The sequence below is a fragment of the Condylura cristata genome, unplaced genomic scaffold (assembly GCF_000260355.1).
Source record: "Condylura cristata isolate star-nosed mole 26May11 unplaced genomic scaffold, ConCri1.0 scaffold00012, whole genome shotgun sequence".
Taxonomy (NCBI): Eukaryota; Metazoa; Chordata; class Mammalia; order Eulipotyphla; family Talpidae; genus Condylura; species Condylura cristata.
The window spans coordinates 29867940-29889032 of NW_004567113.1; the positions used below are offsets into that span (position 1 = coordinate 29867940).

Sequence of the window (21093 nt, forward strand, 5' to 3'; positions counted from 1 at the left end):
ATATTCAGTGAGTAGAACGCTGAGTTGCAACCTCACTGCTCTTATCCTTGGGCAGATTTTTTAATCTCTGTAAGCACCAATAAATGAGAATCATAATTCTTTTATATCCCAGAGATGCTGTGAATACTAAATGAACCAGAATGGGAAAGTACTCTTAAGACGTGTTAATGTATTTCCTTCCTACCCTTTCCTCAGCTGTCTTTTCAAAAGGAAATAAGATCAGTCTTCTCTCTTTATATAGAAATGAAAACGTATCTGCTAGTGTCCTAGAAAAGGAGCCTTCCTGGGTGCGACCTCTTAGGAAATAAAGGAAAGTATCAAGAGGGATAGTGCAGGTCAGATCACCCCCAGAAATTAGAGAGCACCAGCCAGAGAGTATCGATAGCAGAAATGCATAGAAAAGGGAATTACCCAACGCTTAGAAATCCATAGGCAGTAGAAACCTGCTACATCTGTAAGAAATGAATGAGTGGGCAAGACCTGTCGTCCTCTCCAACCTTCATGAACAGACCACGCGTATTTCCCTAAGTGGTCTTAGATCTTGCAGGAACTGGGGAAAGTCAACGCCGCTGCTGACGCATTATTGCTCTTACACGCTGGGCACTGTGCTGGGGAGCTGGGGATGTGAGTTAACAGGCGCGGGTATCACAGCCCACCTTGGGGAGGGTGAAGTATGAGACTCCCAAGACCGTGCAAGAACCCAGGGAGCGTTTTTTTAAACTACTAAGTTTTAAAGCCCCAATTCCAGCCTCCTTGGACCGCATAGTTGCAGTCCGCCCTCGGACTCCCACTCAGATCCTCCGAAGGGATTTAACAAGTGCACTGTCCCAAGTCCATTTTATGCCAGGCTCCGCGGGCGGGGAGAGGGAACTGCATGGCACCCTGACTCAGAAACTCCGGCCCAGGGGGGTGCAGGTCCCGCCGCTCAGCGGGAGGGAGCGTGGACGTGGGGTGGGCTGGTGGGTCCGGAGTGACGCGAGGGAGGTCGGAGGCGGTCAGCGACGAGGTGACGCGCGCGGGGACCGCGCCGCCTCAGCCCACGTGTCCGAGGGGTTTAAAAGTTGGCCGGCGCTCGGGGCTGTCAGGCGGCGGGGCCCCGGGAGCCGCTGCCAGTGAACTCTCCGCCGGCGCAGCGCAGGTTCTCCAGTCCCGAGCTGGCTGCAGACGTCCAGATGCTGAGAGCAGCGAGTAGCCGCCCCGGGCCGCCCCCTGGAGACATGACCGCCGCATCCAGGCTGGTGCTGCTGCTGCTCGCCTGTTGCGCGGGCGCCTGTCAAGGTAAACCAGCCCTGAGTCTCCCCCGCGAACCCCGCAGGCTTCTGGCGCCTTCCCTCAGCCCCACTCACCGCGCTCTCTTGCCTCTCTTTCTCGCCCGTTTTATTCTGGAAGTTTCCTTCACCTGGAGCCAGGGTCCCCAAGTTCTGACCTTTAACGACAGGGCGCAGATCGCCACCCCGGGACAGCTACCAGTGCAGAAATCTCCAGGCCTGGTGCATTGGTTCCCCGGGCAGCTTGCAGGGCTTCATTAGATCCAGGGATCCTCACCCTAGTGCCCATGGGTGATGCGAATTAATGCTCTTCCTTAGATTGCTGTTACTGGGGGGATTGATGGTTGAAGCAAAACTAGTGACTTAGGTACTTTATCTGCTGATGTAAACTTGAATGGTGTTCAGCTTCTTTGGTAAGTGGTTCCAGCTCTGTTCAGATAACCCCAGCAGTGAAACACCCATTCTAGTGCTTTGAAGGGATCAGGCATAGGTAAAGGAATCAACTATTTGGTGAGGATAGAAACTAGCTGTTTGGTGGTGATCATGATGTAGAGAATACACGAATTATTGTGATATACAGCTGAAAAGATATTATAAACCAATGTTGCCTCAATACAATTTTAGTAATATTAAAAAAAAAAAGAACAAGCTCATGCCTTATAGATTTTCAGACCAAATCAGTGAAAGAAATAGACTTTCTTATCACACAGAATTGGAGATGCAAGTGTGCAGACCAGCTTTCATTTCAGTGCTGTAATAAAGCCAAGTGAGGGAAGATAGGACTTGATAACAGCAGTGACTTCCTGAACTTGGCTTAGAGGAAAGAAGTGGGAAAAATGAAAGCAACATCTGGGAGGAAAATGTGAAGCTTGAGACGGAAGGCAGATCAGAGGATAAGATGTTAATAGTTAAAAGGTTCCTCCCAACCCCCTTACCCCCCAATCCCCACTGATTGCTAAAGGTTATCCTCCGGTACCTTAAGGTGTCTTTCATCCTCCAACTCTGAGCCGGCTGGTTGGCTCATCACCAAACTGCTAAGGCCATGAATTTTCTAACTTTGCAGGATTTTCTCTTAGCTTTCCTCTGCTCCCATCAGTGAGGTAAAGAATGTTTTATCATGGTTCAGAACTTGAAATCACACCTGCAGCCACCTTTCAGAGCATGTAGCCCCACCAGCAATGAGAAGAGGGAAACTGAAGCTATTTTTCTCCTGCTATGTTAACTTTGATTGCTGTCCTTTTACTGCTTTGATTTTCCCCTTTCCTTGAGACTTCAGAGGGTGTGTATGTGTGTGATCCTCTGCTTGAAAAGCAAAATATTTTGGTTATAAAGTCTAAGCATGCAGAGCTAGGGAACTTAAACCTTCTTTAGCACATAGCCAGTAATGATACAGAATAACTTGTACAAAGTAATGTTAATCTTTTTCAATTTTACATTTGTCATTGGTAAAATTACAATGATGATCTTTGTCTACCTTATTAAGGAAGCAGATAATCATTGTTTTAAGAGGTAGCTTGCTCTGTGTAAAGTGAATATTCTGCTTGTGAATGTTTTATCTTCCTGGCTTGCTGTGATTTTTACATCAATAGGAAATAATTGTTTGGGGGGGAGGGGGGAGGATTTCCAGGGTTCTGGTGGTTGGCAAAAACTGTGGAAGGCAGTAGATGGTTCCTTCAAAGAGTCAAATCTTGAACTTTATTTCCAAAAGTGTATCTGCTGGCTGGCCCCTCATCTCATAAGCACCCCCAATATTTCCTAAAGAAAGGGATGAATTTCACTATGCAGAAACCCTATTAGATTACTCTTTTCTGTCTTCTTTCCCTTTTGGACTTCCTATTGATGCTAGAAACTAATTTTATCCTTCTAAAACTTTGCTAGGAGGTGACTATACTTTGTGATCTGCCCTATTTCTGAATCCAGAAAGATAGCCTGGGAAGGGAAGCACATCATGCATAAGCAAAACTAGGGGATAATCTTTCAAGATTAATCATTATGCAAACTGCAACTGAATGTATCTAAAAACAACAAAACAAATGTCACAAAGCCAGAGGAAAATAAATTAGTGTCAATGAGTGCTGCATCATTGGCAAAAACTAGCTAGCAGAGCATGCAATATCAGTAAGAAGACAAAGGGCCAGCCACAGATATGGTGGGTAGAAACTATTATTAAAGTGTAACAATATTAAAATAAAGAAGGAGACTTCCTAAAAGAGGGGTACGTTGTGGATATGTGCAACAATCTGTTATTAGATTTGCCTTGTGACAGTGAGTGTTCGGGCTTAAATTAAGAAGTGTCTTTTCCTATTTAAATTTACAATCCAGTGATTTTCAAGCAGCCTTAAAGAATAGTGCTGCTATCACAATAATGCAATTTTCCATTACCCTCAAAAGATGTCATGTCTTGTCCTTTTATAGTCAATCCCAGTTTCTAGCCTGAGCCCTAGGCAACCACTAAATTTCTATCTTTATATATTTGCTTTTGCTGGACATTCCATAAAAGCAGCATTATCCAATGTTTGGTCTTTTGCAGCTGATTCATTTGACTTCACATAATATGTCTGAGGTTCATCAATGTTGTAGCATGGATCAGGAATTTATTCCTTTTTTTTTGGAAAGATTTATTTACCCATACAGAATTGGGGTACAGGCCAGAGATGCAGAGGGTGAGAGGATTCACCAGAGACAGAGCAGGGAGCAGAACAGGCAGATCAACGAAATACACTGCTGAGGGGAGCAGCGGGCGAGTCAGGAGAGGTCTGCCTCCCCATGTGGATCTCCTCCGGGGCAGGTGGGAATTGAACTCATGCAGAAATGTCTTAGGCTTCTTAGTGCTGTGCTTTAGCCCGCTGCGCCACCAGGGAGGGCCCGAATTTATTCCTTTTTTGTAACCAAATAGCATTTCACTCTGTTGGTGTGCTCTCTCTCTCTCTTTCTTTCTTTCTTTCTTCCTTTTCTTTTTTTAAGATTTATTATTTATTTATGCTTATAGAACTGGGGTACAGGCCAGAGGTGCAGGAATGGTGAGAGGATTCACCAGAGGCAGAGCGGGGAGCAAAACAAGCAGATCGATGAAGAACACTGCTGAGGGAAGCTGTGCCATGTGGGTCATCTCCCTCTTGGGAGATTGAACTCATGCTGCAGTGGCTTTTGCGGGGGTGGGGGGGGGCTTCATTATGCAGTGCTTTAACCTGTTGCGCCACCAGGGAGAGCCCTGTATACCAGGGAGAGCCCTGTGTATATATATATATATATTTTTTTTTGCCAGATGAGAGACATTCTCAATGAGGATTGTTCCTACATTGAGTTATTATGAATAATGCTTCTATGAACACTTATGTGCATGTTTTTGTATTTACATGTAAGAAACTTATTCTTGAGAGTAATGTATTTGTAATTTTATAAAAGTTTACTTAATAATAGTTATTTCTTTTTATAATGTCAAACACCTCATTGAAATAGAGGACAGCAATATACCATACAAAATGAGAACTATAACCTGAAAATAAATTATGTATAAATATTTAATTTAAGAAGAAATATTGTAAAATTAATATGTGAATATAACTTTATTTTTAGGTGCCCCAATATTATCTCAAGGATTACAGCCTGAACAAGAGCTACAGTTGTGGAATGAGGTAAACAATTATCCTCAAGCAATTTAGTGGAAACTTTACCCTTCTTGGAATATATCACACTTTGAATTATTGAGCTCAAATAATGTGTTAAGATTTGGGACAGTTATGATTTTACTAATAATTTGATTTATTATTTACTAAGATTTATAATTTACTTCATTTATTTTTCATTTAGTAAATAAAAGACTAAAATTGGGAAAAAAATTTTAAGAGACCGAATTCTCAGACTATAATTAAAAAATGATCCAGCAATATATTATCTATAAGAATTACATAGAAAAAGATAGGTTGAGTTCAATGATATCAAAAGTATAGATTTCTTTCCACAAAAGAAATCATGAAAAGAGGTAAGACCATTTGAAAGAAGATATTAACATATCTAAAATTAATAAAAGATTAACTTCTAGAATATATAAAAAACCTTTATACAAAATCAGTTGAATAAAGGCAGGAATCAAAAGCAAAAATAGTCAAAGAATAGAACAGTTTACAAAACAGGAAATCTAAAAGGACAACAAATATCTAAAGAGATGTTCAAGCTCATTAGTGACAATGAAATGAAATTAAGCTGAGTGTCACTTTCCATCCATGAGACTGGTAAAAAATCGAAAACTGGATAATGGAAAGTGCTAGCAGAGAGGTGGGGTATACAAACCTTCATGTGATGCTGGTGAGAATATTGAGTAGTGGAACCATCTGAAAGCAACTTAGATACCACCATGTTTTAGATTCCCTCTCCTGAGGATATATCCCAAAGACATTCTCCTACAGATCCAGAAGTGGAGGACAGATACTATGTGGTTAATTATAGCTTTACTTATAATGCTGGAATTGGACGGAATCCAGCTGCTGATCTTCAGGGAGGGGTAGGCAACATATGGTGAGTGTATGTTATGGAATACTCACAGCAGCTGGATGCAGCATACTACATACAGTCAGTGACATGGGGGAATTTCCTTTATTTATTTATTTTTAAAGATTTATTCATTTATGCTTATAGAACTGGGGTACAGGCCAGAGATGTGGTAGATGAGAGGATTCACCAGGACAAAAGGGGGAGCAGAACAAGCAGATCTATTGAAATACAATGATGAGGGAGCAGCAGGGGGGACAGGAGAGGTCTGCTGTGCCATGTGGGTCAGCTCCCTGGCCAGGGAACTCATGTTGCCGTGGCTTTGGAGAGCTTCATAATGTGGTGCTTTAACCCATTGCACCACCAGGGAGAGCCCAATTTCCTTTATTTTTGTAAAGATTTTTAAATTTATACATACAAGAGCTAGGATACAGGCGAAAGGTGTGCGGGGTGAGAGAATTCACTAGAGATTGTGTGGGGAGCAGAACAGGCAGACTGACAAAGTACACTGCTGAGGGGAGCAGTGGATGAGACAGGAGAGGACTCCTGTGCCATTTGGGTCAGCTCCCTGGCTGGGGATCCAACTCGTGCTGCAGTGGCTGCATCTAGCTTCATAGTGCTGTGCTTTAACCTGTTGTGCCACCAGGGAGGGCCCACAAAAGATGAATTTCAAAGTATAAAATGTTAAGTTAAAAAAAAAGTAAGAAAATGCTATATATACATTCACACAAAATAGCAGGGCAAATTTATAAAAACATAAATGGAAAATACACATCAAATTCATTAGAAGTGTTACCCATGGAGGACAGAATGGGAGTAGGAAATGGAAGTGGAAAATAAGTCTCGGGATAATAGTGACCTATGGATTGAGAATTTCCTTTGTACTTAAGCACCTGCAACAAAGCATTGTCACTTATCAACAGGTTCTTAGAAACTGGGACCTTATGCAGGTTCTCGAATAGTGTCATTTCATTCAAAGTTGGCCAGGCTTTTCCCCCGTTCATCAATGTTATAATGAAATGACAATGAACAAAATGTCATTATTTGAGGACCTCTAGTACATAAGATGGTTGGTAAGTGTCAAGGACTAAATAGTCTTTAGTTACATATGAATTTATACTAAGATTCTCTGCTTCATTTATCCAAATATCAGCTAGAAACACATGAGTAAGATAAAGAATAATTTAGACAGCAATACAGATATCTAATACAGAAACATTTTAGCTGGAAATCAGTGTAAAATCTTTGAAAAAGTACATCAGCTAATATTGCTGGAGGAAAACTCAAATATAATCGTAAAAAAGCACTTTGATTTTTTTATAGAAAAAAGACATCAAGATGCAAAGAACATGCAGTTAACATTTCTGTTGGGAGTTTTTTAAATTATGGGCTATTGAAAAACTGAAAACACATTCTCTTCAAACCATGTATAGAGATCTATGCATTTTCGAACTGAATTTCCAATGGACTCTACAGAGTTCTCAAAAGCAATTAGTGGCATTCCAAAACAGTAGGGCCAACTGAGTAAAAATAAACAAATATCCAAATAGTGGGTGAGCAATGCTTCTGTTCCTTCTTAAAAAAGAAAAGCGAAGGCTAAATATCTTTGCAATTATTTCCTTATGGGACTAATTTTTTAGTGTTTTTTCTTTTCTCAATCAAATAATACTGCTGAAGTACTTAACTAGCTAACCCTGAGGCTCAAGGGTTCTTTATTCTTGTACTTGGCAACTTCATAAAGCCTGGTTTTTCAGTGGACAGCTTTCATCTTAAGGATGTAAAGTCTTCATATACCTAGACACTACAAAAATATCAGGAGGAATCAATTCTCTCTGCTCTCCTCAAGCAAATAACATGTAAATATTGATTAAATTTCAAAATTCAAAGGCATATCTTTGGGGGGGGGTGGAAACAACCCAGATGGCTTTCCCATCTCATTGACTGCTTTTAATTTTCCTCCACAGGTTCAGTTTAATTAAAGAATATTCGTTGAACATTTATTCTGGAAAAACTGCAGATAGCATAGACCCAGCCCCCCAGAAATTTATCACTCTGAGCATGGGTTTAGATACCATGATTCTGGGTCTGCGTGGCATAGGAGAGAGAACAGATCAGTAGGCACAGGCATGAGTGAAATAAAGCAATTCCCCAAATACTTGTGATAGAGAAGATGGCACATTCAGGAAGCATCAAAAAATGACACACACTTATAATTCTCTATAATAATGCATATTTTTATTATTCTTGAAAGTTGAGAATCCTGTATTTTAGGATGTGTTCAACTTGGAACCAAAAGGGGGTTAAGAAATAATAACTGAAGAACATGACAATTCTCCCTCAGTTTGGTATGAAAAATGGAAGTTAAATTAAACTAATCAACACAGAACTCTGAACTAGAAGGATGCCTCTGTGATATTATACAATAAAAAGGAATAAACCTAAACCATTCCAGATAGATACAGATCATTACCATGTTTCAATTCCATTTTAAAAGGCCACTAGGGAGATAAATGCAATGGACAACTCCAGACATCTAGCACAGTGCTGAACTTCTCAGCAGTTTTTTAATGATTAACATAAATTTCATACTATGGTATAAAGTCCTTCAAATTTTCTTGTTAGGATAAAAGCTGAGAATAGTTAATTGTCAAGCTGTGATTCAATTAACCTTCATTGTAAAATAGAGCTCCTTTCTAATGCTGGCTCCTTGGTAGATAACTATTAGCTTCTTGTGTAAGAGTTTTACGGTATGCTATTTATCATTTAGCACATACTATTCATAAAGAACCCCATTGTAACAGAATCCTACTTTATTTCAAGATCATTTTTTTTAACAACTCTCAGCTCAATAATCCAAAGATTTTTCCATTAATATTTCATGCGTAGTTAAACTTGCTGGTGGGCTATTCCACTCCTAGATATCAACTGAAAGAACATAAACAAACTAATTGGGGCTCTCCCTGGTGGGGCAGTGGGTTAAAGTACTGCATTATGAAGCTTTCCAAAACTACTACAGCACAAGTTCGATCCCCACCCAGGGAGGTGACCCACATGGCATGGCAGACCTCTCCAGACATGCTCACTGCTACCCTCAGCAGTGTACTTTGTCAGTCTGCTTGTTCTGTTCCCTTCTCTGTCTCTGGTGAATCCTCTCACCACTCCTGCACCTCTGGCCTGTACCCCAGTTCTGTATGCACAAATAAATAAATCTAAAAAAAAAAAAACTAATTGGAAAAGAAACCTGTACTCTCATGTTTATAATAGCAGTATTTACAATAGCTAAAATCCAGAAACAACATAAATAGCCCAAAGCAGATAAATGTTCAAGAAATTGTGGTACATATACTCAATGGAATATGACTCAGTGATCAAAAAAGGATAAATTCATGCCATAATAAGTAAAGTAAGTAAGAAGTAAAAAGATTAATACCAAATGGTTTCACTTATATGTGGAATATAGAGAAAATTAACAGAAGGTTAGACAAAGACACACCTTGAAAGTTGACCATAGATCTGAGGCATGCAGGGGTGGTAATAAGAGGAATGGTCTGAAAAGAGAAGGGGGAAGAACACATTGGACAATGCCTAAGGCTACCGCAGGGGTGGGTGGGAGCAAAGGGGAGAGGGATCCCAAGAATAATTACTGAGGCTTTGGTGGTGGCTGTGATGAAATAATATGCTATTATAGAGGTAGGTGTAAACCTATACCATTAAGATAGATACTGTATTGTAAATGAACATTACTTCAATAAATATAGTTTTTCAAAAATAACTAACTAAACTTGCTGATTATCCTTAGCAACTATGATTGGGGAAGTATATCCATGTAACTAGGGCGGTGAATCTTGGGGAATCCAGGAACTCCTTAGAAAGTTTAAGAGGCTCCTCCTTCTCAGATCCAGAGCTTCAATTAGTGTTGCATAGGTGACCTGACTTTATAAAATCTGCTTTGCATTTCCTGCCTATTTATAAAATGTAACTGACATTTCTGTTTTCTACAGATAGATGATGCTTGTTCATCTTTCCTGTCCATTGATTCTCAGCCTCAGGTAATTCCATATGGAGGTATTTCCTAAAGATGTAGATAGAATTTTTGTAATGCTTAAATACTCCATTTTTGCCTTTGGGCCTGCCATTACTTTGTAGACATATTAAAACATGACAACATATTAGAAACTATTATGTAATCTTCAGGCAATAACCAGTGATGTGAACTTAGGTTTGTAAAGTGCTAGAGTTCTTATCTCTAGGTAAAGTAAATTTGCAGGTAACATGTACATATTATAGAAATTAAAATGTCACTTTTAAAATCAAATTGTGTTAGATTTAAAATAGTGTTTCTATTGCTGTATTTTGGGGCTAATATCTTGTCCCCCAACTGAACGTGAAACCCATAGAGAAATAAACTGATAGAATTAGACTTACAAAGAACAAAGTATCATTGTAAGTAAAATGTTGATTTGTGAGTACAACCTCAGATCCAATGCCAACTGTGTTTGCTAGCAATGTCCCCGGAATTAAACTGGGGTTAGGCTATGACTCAGGGTCTCTCATCAGAGGCAGGTTTTCTGCCACAGGGCAGAGACCAGACATAAACAACCATCCAGAAAGCTGGCTCCCTAACAGGAAAGGGCTGAATAGAACTTGCCCAACTTCCTTTTCCCTAGCAACCATCTTTTGGGTAACTTCTCTTCCTCTGGGAAAGAGCTAACACAGAATTGGGAGAGAAGAGCTGCTGTAATTGAAAACACGAGAAATGGCAAGTGTGTGTCCTTTATCTGGGCTTCTTGTGTCTGCAGTTCTCTGAGTGCAGGTACATCATAGTCAGCTTTAGTGGTTTGACTTACTTAAGAAGTATAGCTAGTCTCCTGCAAAAAGAAGAGGCTCTGGCTCTGTGCCTGGAGCATACTGCCTCTACATGGTCTGGTCAAGATGTCTTATCTTTCCACACAGTCCTTCCAGAAAATCATCTCGGTCGGTGTAAAGAAACGGTTTTGTGTCTGTATTTCTCTTTGTGCTCTCATTGTCCTGCCTCAGTCCATTCCTTGGTTGGCAGGAAGGGGATGACTTGCAGGACATAAGAGGCATTAGATGGTAGGGCATGATCAGGATAACAGTAGATGACATTTATCAATATGTCAAAGCACTCGAGGAGCACTGAGAATCAGTGATTAGTAATAGATATTGATCATCATCAGCCTTTTGCATTGTGTTTAGAATTCAGGAACATCCTGAGGATGACTTATTTCCACAATATTAAAAGGATGAATTTTTAAGTACTTATCTAAACACAAAAATAAAATAAGCTTTGAATACTGTGCGTCTTTTGAGGACAGTTTGTTACTTTTACTAAGGAATCTTTTACATTAACCAAATTAACTTTCAAAACCATTCATTTTCACATTAACTATTATTTTATTATTTATGTTGTTACCATTTTTACCTCATAGAAAGTAAAGAATATTTAGCGTCCACAAATAAAAAGCGAGTATGAGAAAAATCCATGAAGAATTGTTGTGGCCATACCATGAAATAATGGGATGAAGGAAATGAAATTTGTTTTGAAGCTTCTGTTAAACTTCAACCTCATTCCAAGCCTTATCCAGCTTAGAGGTTGTTCTTAGGAGACATTAATTCTCTGCAGAAATTTATTTCTTCCTTGAGTTGAGAGATACATCTGTGACACATGATTATTTCTTGTTACTTTTATTACATTTCTAGATTGGCCATGAAAGGAGGTTTCAGGGATTTATTTCAAGTTTTTTTTTTTTTTTTTTTTTTTTTTGTGTGTGTGTATACCTATTCCTGAAGGGCGAAAATGAGAAAGGGTGTTTTAGTGGCCACACTCTACTTTTCCTCCCATCCAGTTCCCAGCCCCAGGCTTAACCATCATTACCAACACAACAGAGGAATATCTAGAGGTGGGAAGAACTGTTTTGAGGTTACTCCACCAACTACTAGCCTTCATGCTCTTGGGCAAGTGACAAATCTCTAGAAAACTCACTTCCTTTATCCATGAGAATAAAAGTTAATGTCTTGATACCTCACAGCTATGCACAAAAGTGTTTGGTGATTTACTAAAGCACCATATAAGTAGGTGTCATTTATTATTATTATTAATTAATAATAATTATTATTATTAATAATTAATAACTCAACAATTTGCAGAGTGGGCAAACAAATGGAAGACCAGGACGATCTCTGGTGCTAAGAAGGAAGCTCAAGGAGACTGTTTCATGGACTGCAGCCATATCCTTAGACACAACCAACCAGGCTAAACATGCACTGATCAGTGGCTGAGGATATTGGTGGCCTCAAATGAAAAGTAACTGCAGCTGTCAGTCAAGCTTTGCAGGTCACACATTTTTAGATGCAGCTGTTCTTAACTAATTGTTATGCACCGGGACCTTGCAAAGCACTGTTCCTCTATTTAATCCTTCCAAGAGCTCTTGACAGTGATGTTTTCATCCCTGATTTATAGCTGAAGACACTGTACTTTAGACAGGTTAGGTAACCAGCACAAGGTTACATGTTTGAAGAGTAGAAATAAGATATGCACAGATACAGAGTTATAGGCCGCTCTACTCTGTAGTCCATGTTTTTAACGACTAATTATATGGGCCCCTCCATTGTTCTACTTCCTCATTTCTTCCAGTATGCATTTATTAAGTAGTTAATTGTGGTACTACTGTGTGAAATTCTGTGCAAAGCAGGTTTCGCCCCTGCTTGTCCATTTGCGCCACTCCCCAACACGCCCAACTGGCTGCAAACACAAGGAGCTCTGCCCTACTTCTGTGCTCAAATGCTTTGAAAAACCTGATCGTGGGGTGTGCAGTCAGCAGCCTGGAAGCGTGGTAACTCAGATTAGGTGCACCTCACACAGCTGCTTCCCCTCCAACTCCCATTGTTTGCAAGCAATTGCAGGGCTTTCAAATTAGTCAATGAGTAATAATCAGAGAGGTTCACAGTTTTGGCATGTAGATTCAGACTTTATTACAAGCTGGGAAGGATAATCCCTCTTTTGGCATTGCCTTACTTACTCTTAGTCACAGAATTTCATAGGCTCTTAGCAAGTACTGAGAGCTATGAATCTGAACCACAATGGAAACTTTAATCAGCCTTAAACACACAGTACAGAGTTTTTCTTTTCTGGTTGGAAGGAAAGTTTTACTACTAGGAGCCAACTTTTTGTCCTATGAGAAATCAAGAGATTCCGATACAGTTTTTATTAACCACAAGAAGGATTCTGGGTAGTGAGACTATCGCCGTGGTTCTGACATTCTACAGTTATATCTTCTATACAAATGTTGGTAAAGCAAAAGCATAGTCTCTCTGTCTTCTCATTTCCATTAGGCATCCAATGCACTGGAGCAGCTTTGCCTCTCAGTTTTGGGGACACTACCAAAGCCCCAGGTAAGGTTAACATTGTATTACTTAAAGACAAAGCACTGCCTATTGAATTCCTCCTGGAAGAAACATACCCAGTTTAGGAAACATGCCGAGAGGAGTAGAGGAGGATAAATTGGTTTGGATAAGAAACAAATACTTGAGTTACTCTACTGTCTGAGAATTTAAATTTAATGTCATCCTAATGTGAATTGGAAAATCATTGTTCCCCTCTGTAGGGCCTCACTACGAGCTTACCCAGTTCTCAGTGGCGGCACATGAGAAAGCAGGTCACAACATCCATATGTGTGGAGCACAAACAGTCCTTATTATGAAGCAACACTCGGTACACAGGTAGCAAAAGTGGTGGCGGCAGCCCCCTGGGTTCCAGCCACAGCAGTGTCCCCATGCCCTGTGAATGGCCAGTAAGACTCCCAGGAGAGGCCAGCCATGAGGATCCTTATTAGCTTTTTATTAAAAAGATTTATTCTGTAATGAACAGCCATATATCAGAGACATATTGTGGGGGTGGAGTGGGGAATGGGATCAAAAACAAAGGGGGCTAGGGGGGAGGGAAGTGCACGGAATTATGGTGATGGCACACGGGTGACTTGGTGATGGGAAACCCGCAGGGACTACAATTGAGATGGAAAAAAAAATGTAAAAAAAAAAGATTTATTCTGGGCCTTCTTTGGTGGCACAGTGGGTTAAAGCACAGCACTAAGAAGCTAAAGCCACTTTCAGCATGAGTTTGATCCTCTCCTCGGAGGTGACCCCCATGGCACAGCAGACCTCTCCTGACCCGCCCGCTGCTCCCCTCAGCAGTGTACTTCATCAGTCAGCCTCTTCTGCTCCCCGCTCTGTCTCTGGTGAAGCCTCTTACTACACCAGCACCTCTGGCCTGTATGCCAGTACTGTATACATTTAAAAAAAAAAAAGGACTTATTGTTATTTATTTGTGTATATAAGAACTGGAGTGTGGGCCAGAGATGCATGGGGGTGTAGGATGGCAGATTCACCAGAGACAGAGTGGGGAGCAGAACAGGCAGATCGATGGAATACACTGCTGAGTAGAGCAGCGACTGAGACAGGAGAGGTCTGCCACACCATATGTGGGTAGCAGCTCCCTGGCCTGGATCAACTCAGGCCACAGTGGCTGTAGATAGCTTGATAGAGCTGAAAATTTAACCCCTGCACTACCAGGGAGACACTTTCATTCACTTTTTTATGATTTATAGACAAAGCCAGCACAGGGCCAGGCTTAACGTTTGTTTATCCAAGTATGTTTTGTGCATACAAATTATACGTTAAAGTTATGTATTATTTGGCGCATTCAGCATATGAGGACTACCTATCAAGGCTCTGTTGTGCCTGTGAGACCATCAGTGCTGGAAAGTCACTGAGGAAAACAGCTGAAGAAACTCCAAGAAAACTGTTTTCCCATGGCCCTACATCCTCAAATATAGATGTGTTCCAGGTCTGATGAGAGAAATCTGGGGTCATTTTGGTTCCTTTTCACTCTCTGACTCATAATACAGTTGGACAATAGATGCATCTTTCTGAGCTTTTTGAGATCAGGATGTTGTACACTGCTAGAGAAAAGGACATTAAGATGATGGTGATGGTGCACCGCTGAACTGGTGGTGGAGATTTTATGGGGACTACACCTGAGAGGAGAAAGCAAACATTGTACAAAATGAACAATGATGTGAAATATATATTATATTAATTATTTAAAAAAAATAAAACCATGTAAATTCAAAAAAAGAATTTTTTGAAAAGGCAAGCTGTATTGTCAATATTTTGAAAATGATATTCTTATAATGTCTGATAATTTAATTCTTCTTATTTCTTTATTAAGGATGAGCACCTCAAGTTTAGAATTATGTGTTTCTTTGCAGTTTTAATGTATCAGAATGATCACTGATACATTCTGACTTCTTTAGCTTTTACATTCAATAATTCAAAAATGCTTTGCTATTTTGAAAAAGTATTTTCTAAAGTTAAATCATCGAAGTGTGTGTTTTTCCAGTGTTTTTAATGATGATATTTTCCCCCAAATTTCACTTTTCTTCCTAAGTATCCATGGCTTTTGTATCCATGATTTTACTTTTGTATTAAAAAGCAAATGTGAGTAAGAAAGAATAACCAAAAAAGAACAAGGATCATATGACTCTTCTTAAAAAAAATTTTTAGACAGAAAGGAATATAGTTTATGAAATAAAGCAAAAATAACTCATAATTTAGCAATAACAACTACAAATATTTTTAGATAATATGATACAATATTCTAGCATTATAAACTTTATGCTATATCTTATTTATTATATATACTATGCATTATAACTTTATAGTGTATCATATAATAATATTTGTTTCTCTTTTTAACAGGAAATAGATGAAAAAGATGATACCAAAAGGGTAAAGTAATTTCTTCAAACATATACATTAAAAATAATAAATGAAACCATTAATCATTTATAGTAAATCTCACTATCTTATTTTATAGTTCTTATTTCATTATTCAAAGACACAGAAGTTGGGCAATTCAAATGTTGTGGTAAGTTGAGAATTACTTCTTATTTGTAACCACTACTTTATTTTTTTCTTAAAAATCTGGTTGTGTAGTATATTTGATAAAGCCAGTTTAAAATTCATGTTTTTCAGTTTAAGAATTTGTATGTGGGTAAACAAATGGAATTGAAATGTGTAACACATTTATATTTCAACAACTACATGTACATTAAATCCATTCATTTATCCAGAAATTACTTACTGAGTATCTACTTTGTGCCAAGCACAATTCTAGATACTAAAAATATAGCAGTAAATTAAATATAAAACAAGAAATACTTCTCATGAAATTTACATTCTAGAGGCAAAGGAAAATACTAATTAAGTAAAATGTACTGTTTTAGGTGGCATGTAGTGCAGAGAAAAGTAATTTTATTCAAAGGCATTTTAAGAATTGTTGTAAAAGATGATTGTCAAAAATGTAATTAAATGTAACTAGAAATATCCATTCTCTTCCTAATATCTCATTTGTAAGTAGTTAATGTAAGAATTTACTAACACTTGCCAGAATCATTGCACTTCTTAATTGCATGGTTTTAGTGGTCGATTTTATTTATTTTTATGCTAACCCACCTACATTAGTGTTTCAGTCTAGAATACTTTGTAGTCGATTGACTGCAACATGCCTTATAAGCTTGTGACTCAATACCAAAGATCAAGTCAGGGAATGAGCGACATCGTGTATTTGAAGCCTGGTGTACTTGTGGAAAGATAACAGTAACGCTAAACTCAGTTTTAGGTGTTTATCACATTGAATATTCTTATATATTAGGAGGTTAGCTTAAACTGTGTTAAACCAAATACAAATTGAATTGGTTAAATAGCTATGACAGGACACAAAGTAATTCATTTGATAAATGAACTTAGTATTTGTGAACAGGTCCAATTCAAGCCATGCCTTTAAAATGAAATGTTTCATTTCTCCTACCTCAGATGTGCTTGCCTTTATTTCTGCTTCTCGTGTTTACAATTGGAGAAAATATATCTTAGTCTCAGCTTTCACAATCAACAGCACTTTGCCATTTTATGTGCCCTTGCCTTGTTCCATATGTTCAGTTCTCAATAAGACATAATTTATCAAGGAGATTGCCAGATGTGTGCACAGTGTAGTCTTCCAGACAAACATTTTCACGATGGAAAACTGATTCTCACGGGGTTGGTTGCATCTGTCCCAAATCATTTTGAGGAACTGGGGGAGCAGACAGCTTTTTGCCCCTCAGAGACGCAGGCAGGTGTTTTACTTATCGGCCGCTGATGACAGAGCTGGGGGGCTCAGGAAAGTGCTTCTTCAGCAGGATGACAAAGATCCTGTTATCCTCCTGGTGTAAAGCTACCAAATTGTATCCCCTCTCTTAGCTAATTAATTCTCCAGATCTTTGAAGTGTTCTCAAAGGACTGCCGTAGACAACATCTTTCTTGTTCTTTTTTGTCTGGAGCAAGTCTGGTAGGGAAAACAAAAGTAAACAAACAGGAAACCGTCTTTATGTCGAATGCCAGAAGCCTTTGTGCTCATCATGTGTGTTCGTGTCTCTCAGACCTCGGCTGTCGTTCACCCCCTGTTGCACCTCGTTCCTCAACTGCATGAGAGAAGAATGAAGAGGTTCAGAATGAACGTACGTTAAGGCCCAGTGCTTGCCGCACCGTGTGGGACAGCCCTCTCTGTAATTCCCACCCTGGCGGTGTATAGCACCTTCTTGACGATAAGCCCCACATACACCCAGCTAAGCTGCAGTTAACCTGTTTGCAGAAGTGTTTTCACACTCAGGAAGAATTGTGTTCTTCCCACATAAGGTGCCACCTCACTCTACCTTGGGCAGTGAGCAAAGCTGGGGTGGGTTCCCCAAGGGCCTCTGCCCTCTCAGTGACAAAATCTGGTCCCGAGGATGCCCAGTAGCAGGCTTACTCATAGGGGAAAAGAGAAAGGACAACTTACTGCCCCTGTCTTTACAACGTGGCAAATGGCTAGGATGACAAATTTACTCTCCAAGAATTAAAAGGTCAGTAAGCCTCATGAAATGGATGTCAGGAGTTAAAAATAAGTGTTTTGTTTTTTTCTCACATTAAAAAAATAAATACCACCCAAGGTCTCCCTGGTGGTGCAACAGGTTAAAGCACAGCATTATGTACTCTCTGAAGCCACTACAGCACAAGTTCAATCCCCAGCCAGAGAGCTGACCCACATGGCCCGGCAGATCTCTCCTTGACCCTGGTTCCCCTCAGCAGTGTACTTAGTCAGTCAGCCTGTTCTGCTCCTCTCACGGTCTCTGGTGAATCCTCTCACCCACCACACTTCTGGCCTGTACCCCAGTTCTGTAAGCATAAATAAATAAATCTTTAAAAAAAATACCACCCACATCTAAGCCATTAAATGTATAGCTGCTAAGTGAATTTTAAATATTAATGTTTTCAATCCTTTAAGTAACTTGGTAGGGTTTATAGTTAGATAAGAATTAGGCACAAATATTGAAAATTTATGATACATTTGTTGTAAAGCAAGGACTTAAGATTTTAATAGATGTCAGAGCCATTTCCTACTTTATGTCTCCAATTTCTTTAAATTTCATAATTTAAAATTATAATTTCACTCATATTATGGAATAACCATAATATGGCTTGATGGCATAAAGGCTTGATGGCAAATTTCTTTTTTTTTTTTTAAGATTTATTTATTCATATAGAACTGGGGTACAGGCCAGAGATGCGGAGGGTGAGAGGATTCACCAGAGACAGAATGGGGAACAGAACAGGCAGATCAACAAGGTACACTGCTCAGGGGAGCAGTGGGCAGGTCAGGAGAGGTCTGCCACGCCATGTGGATCTCCTCCAGGGCAGGCTGGGATCGAACTCATGCGGAAGTGGCTTAAGCTTCTTAGTGCTGTGCTTTAACACCCTGCGCCACCAGGGAGGGTCTGATGGCAAATTTCATAGTGATCGTCATCCTTGATACTTTTATTGTAAGTAGTGATTAAAATTGTAACTAAGAAAAGCAATTTCATGAAAATCATAAAATATTAATTTATTTCCCACTGAGTTTAAAATGAAATGCTTTAAGAAATTAACATCTAAAAACCTACCCATCATACACTGGATTTGTTTCTGTTTGACATAGTTTGTTACCATTTATCTATAAGTATAAATTATATACTCTTCTGAAGTCTCATGGAATATAGTTTGAGACTTTCACTTAATTTAAACTAAAATTCCTATAGAAATATTGTGCATGTAAGTTCTGACACAATTTGTTGTTTTTCCCATGCTCACATGTTAGCGTATACAATAGGCATTTCAAAGAAACTACTTCATTCTAACATTATGCTGAAAAATTTTACATGTAGTCATTTCTCTTTCTACTCATTGATGAATGTATGTACAACTGCAACCTTCCTGAAAATAGGATTTTTATATTGGTAAGAGTATTAATATAAAATATAATGCTCTGAAGATACTTTTAGTTGCTGAAAATTCTTCCGCTAAAGAAAAAGATTTATTGATGTGATTATATATTCAAGTCCGTGTTTCTCCCTCAGTTACAATAGTTGGAAATAACTGAGCTTCCCTATAATCTCAAGAAGAATGTGCATTTAAGTTTTTGATTCTTAATGTGCTTATTTTCTCTTCCAGGGAGAAATTCAAGGTCCTCTTCCAAATCAAAAAATGTTTTTATTCAGGGTATGCATGTACTGTGTTTTTTAAAATTCAATAGAAATATACTTTGTGTACTTTCAGTAAGTCGTAAGTTTTAAGTTTTGAAGTTTACTTATATGACATCAGGCTTACAGTATATTTATTAAACCAACTTATTTGATGCTATGGCATCTCTGTTCACTAATCTGCTAGTCATGTAATTCTCCAGTTACATTCACCTGCTTCACAGTTACATTCCAACTAACTTTCAAAGATCATTTACTAAATTTTTGATTCAGTAGACTAGAAGAGTAATGACATTTGCACAAATGTTTTAAAAAATCAACTACATAAAGAGCAGAACATTATAATTGCATTTTATATTTTGTATGTACAGATTGTGGATGAAATGTGAATTTCTTTCGAAGCAGCTGTTTTCTACAGGATTGTTAATATATTAACAGAGATTATTTATTTGGGACCTTATTTATTGAAGTTCTACTATGTGCTGGGCAACATACCAAAGATTAGAAATATAAAAACAGATAGGATTTTATTCTTATGCTCTGAAGTTTACAGCCTCACATAGTAAATACTGATAAACAAGAACAAAGTGCTGTGCTAATTGCCTCTTCAATCCAGGTCTGTGGTTTCTAAAAAATAGGTAGTTAACCCTGTATGGGGAGTAGAGGAGTTTCAGAGAATGCTGACAGCTAAGTTTGAAAAATCAGCAAAAATTTGCCAATGAAATATTTAGCTAAGGAATTTCAACTTTTTTGTGAAGGTTAAGTCAAGATTTGCATTTTGGAAACCAGTTGTTATGACAAAATTGAGAATGGATTGAAGGAAAGAACAAGAAAGAGTAGATGGGGAAAAATAACATTAAATAATTTTGACTTAATTTGACTTAATTTGACTTGATTTCACATCAAAATTGAGAATATTTGTTTTTCAACTTTGGTGCCTTCAGTGAAATAAAGTCCAGTAATGTGAAATTTAATGTTGTCCTCCGTGGCTTTAGCATCAATCCAGAATTTACTGGAAATACAAATTTTATGGTACCACTCTTGTAAAAACTCTAGCTGTGGGGTCCAACAGGCTGTATTGGCACAAAACCTTCAGGGGTTCTGATGTCCATTAAAGTTAACACTATTGAGCCCATTAAGCTATGAAATTTAACTATGAAAGTTAATTTCTCTCCTTAGTTATACTGATTTATTTCTAATTTATTATTTTGTAGCCACGCAATGGGAGAAGGTCAGAAGATTACATTTAAAATGTTGTGAGAAGAAACAAAGGAAACAAGCAAACAACAAAACAAAAACATGCCGTTGGAATGACCACAGATGTTGGTTATGAGAGAAGGGGGCGTGAGGTGGGAGGACTGGTGGAGAGGGACCTTTGGATGATGGTAGCTCTTAAAGGGTGAATATGTTAAATACATTTGTGAAACTGTATTCCTGACATTTATATGGTGTTGTAAATCAATCTTACCTCAGTAAAATAAAGTGGTATGTGCTTCACAATTCAATCCAGTTTGAAATTTTCTGTCATTTTCAGATATTCACAAATTAAACTATGCTGAATATATTTCTATTATTTGACCGCAGGTCACTAATGGTCTACATGAATACTACAATTAGAGGGATTATAATTACAGAGCCTAATTGTGAGGACTTTATTTAATGCAGACTGCCAGCATTTTAGGACTAGAATTACTTTGTCCATGTCATATACCCTTAAGACTATACCA

The 21093-nt window shown here is 38.6% G+C and overlaps 1 protein-coding gene across 2 annotated transcripts; it reads left to right on the forward strand.

Annotated features, from left to right (window-relative positions):
• The first annotated feature begins 303 nt into the window (after positions 1 to 303).
• NMU (neuromedin U) lies at positions 304 to 20871 on the forward strand. 2 transcript variants are annotated; one of them, XM_012724006.1, is made up of 10 exons: positions 304 to 624; positions 1139 to 1278; positions 4845 to 4903; positions 9758 to 9805; positions 13110 to 13169; positions 15534 to 15563; positions 15652 to 15702; positions 17252 to 17329; positions 19338 to 19385; positions 20581 to 20871. In XM_012724006.1, coding segments are annotated over exons 1-10 (552 nt in total). In that variant the 5' UTR covers positions 304 to 622; the 3' UTR covers positions 20617 to 20871. The 2 variants fall into 2 exon arrangements, with proteins under 2 accessions (XP_012579460.1, XP_012579459.1); XM_012724005.1 differs by lacking the exon at positions 304 to 624 and having other exon boundaries at positions 1073 to 1278.
• The last annotated feature ends 222 nt before the right edge of the window (positions 20872 to 21093 follow it).

Coding starts and splice junctions, on each gene's coding strand:
- NMU (XM_012724006.1), top strand. Junction 13,170..15,533: donor GGACACTACCAAAGCCCCAG/GTAAGGTTAACA, acceptor TCTTTTTAACAG/GAAATAGATGAAAAAGATGA. Junction 15,564..15,651: donor AAAAAGATGATACCAAAAGG/GTAAAGTAATTT, acceptor CTTATTTTATAG/TTCTTATTTCATTATTCAAA.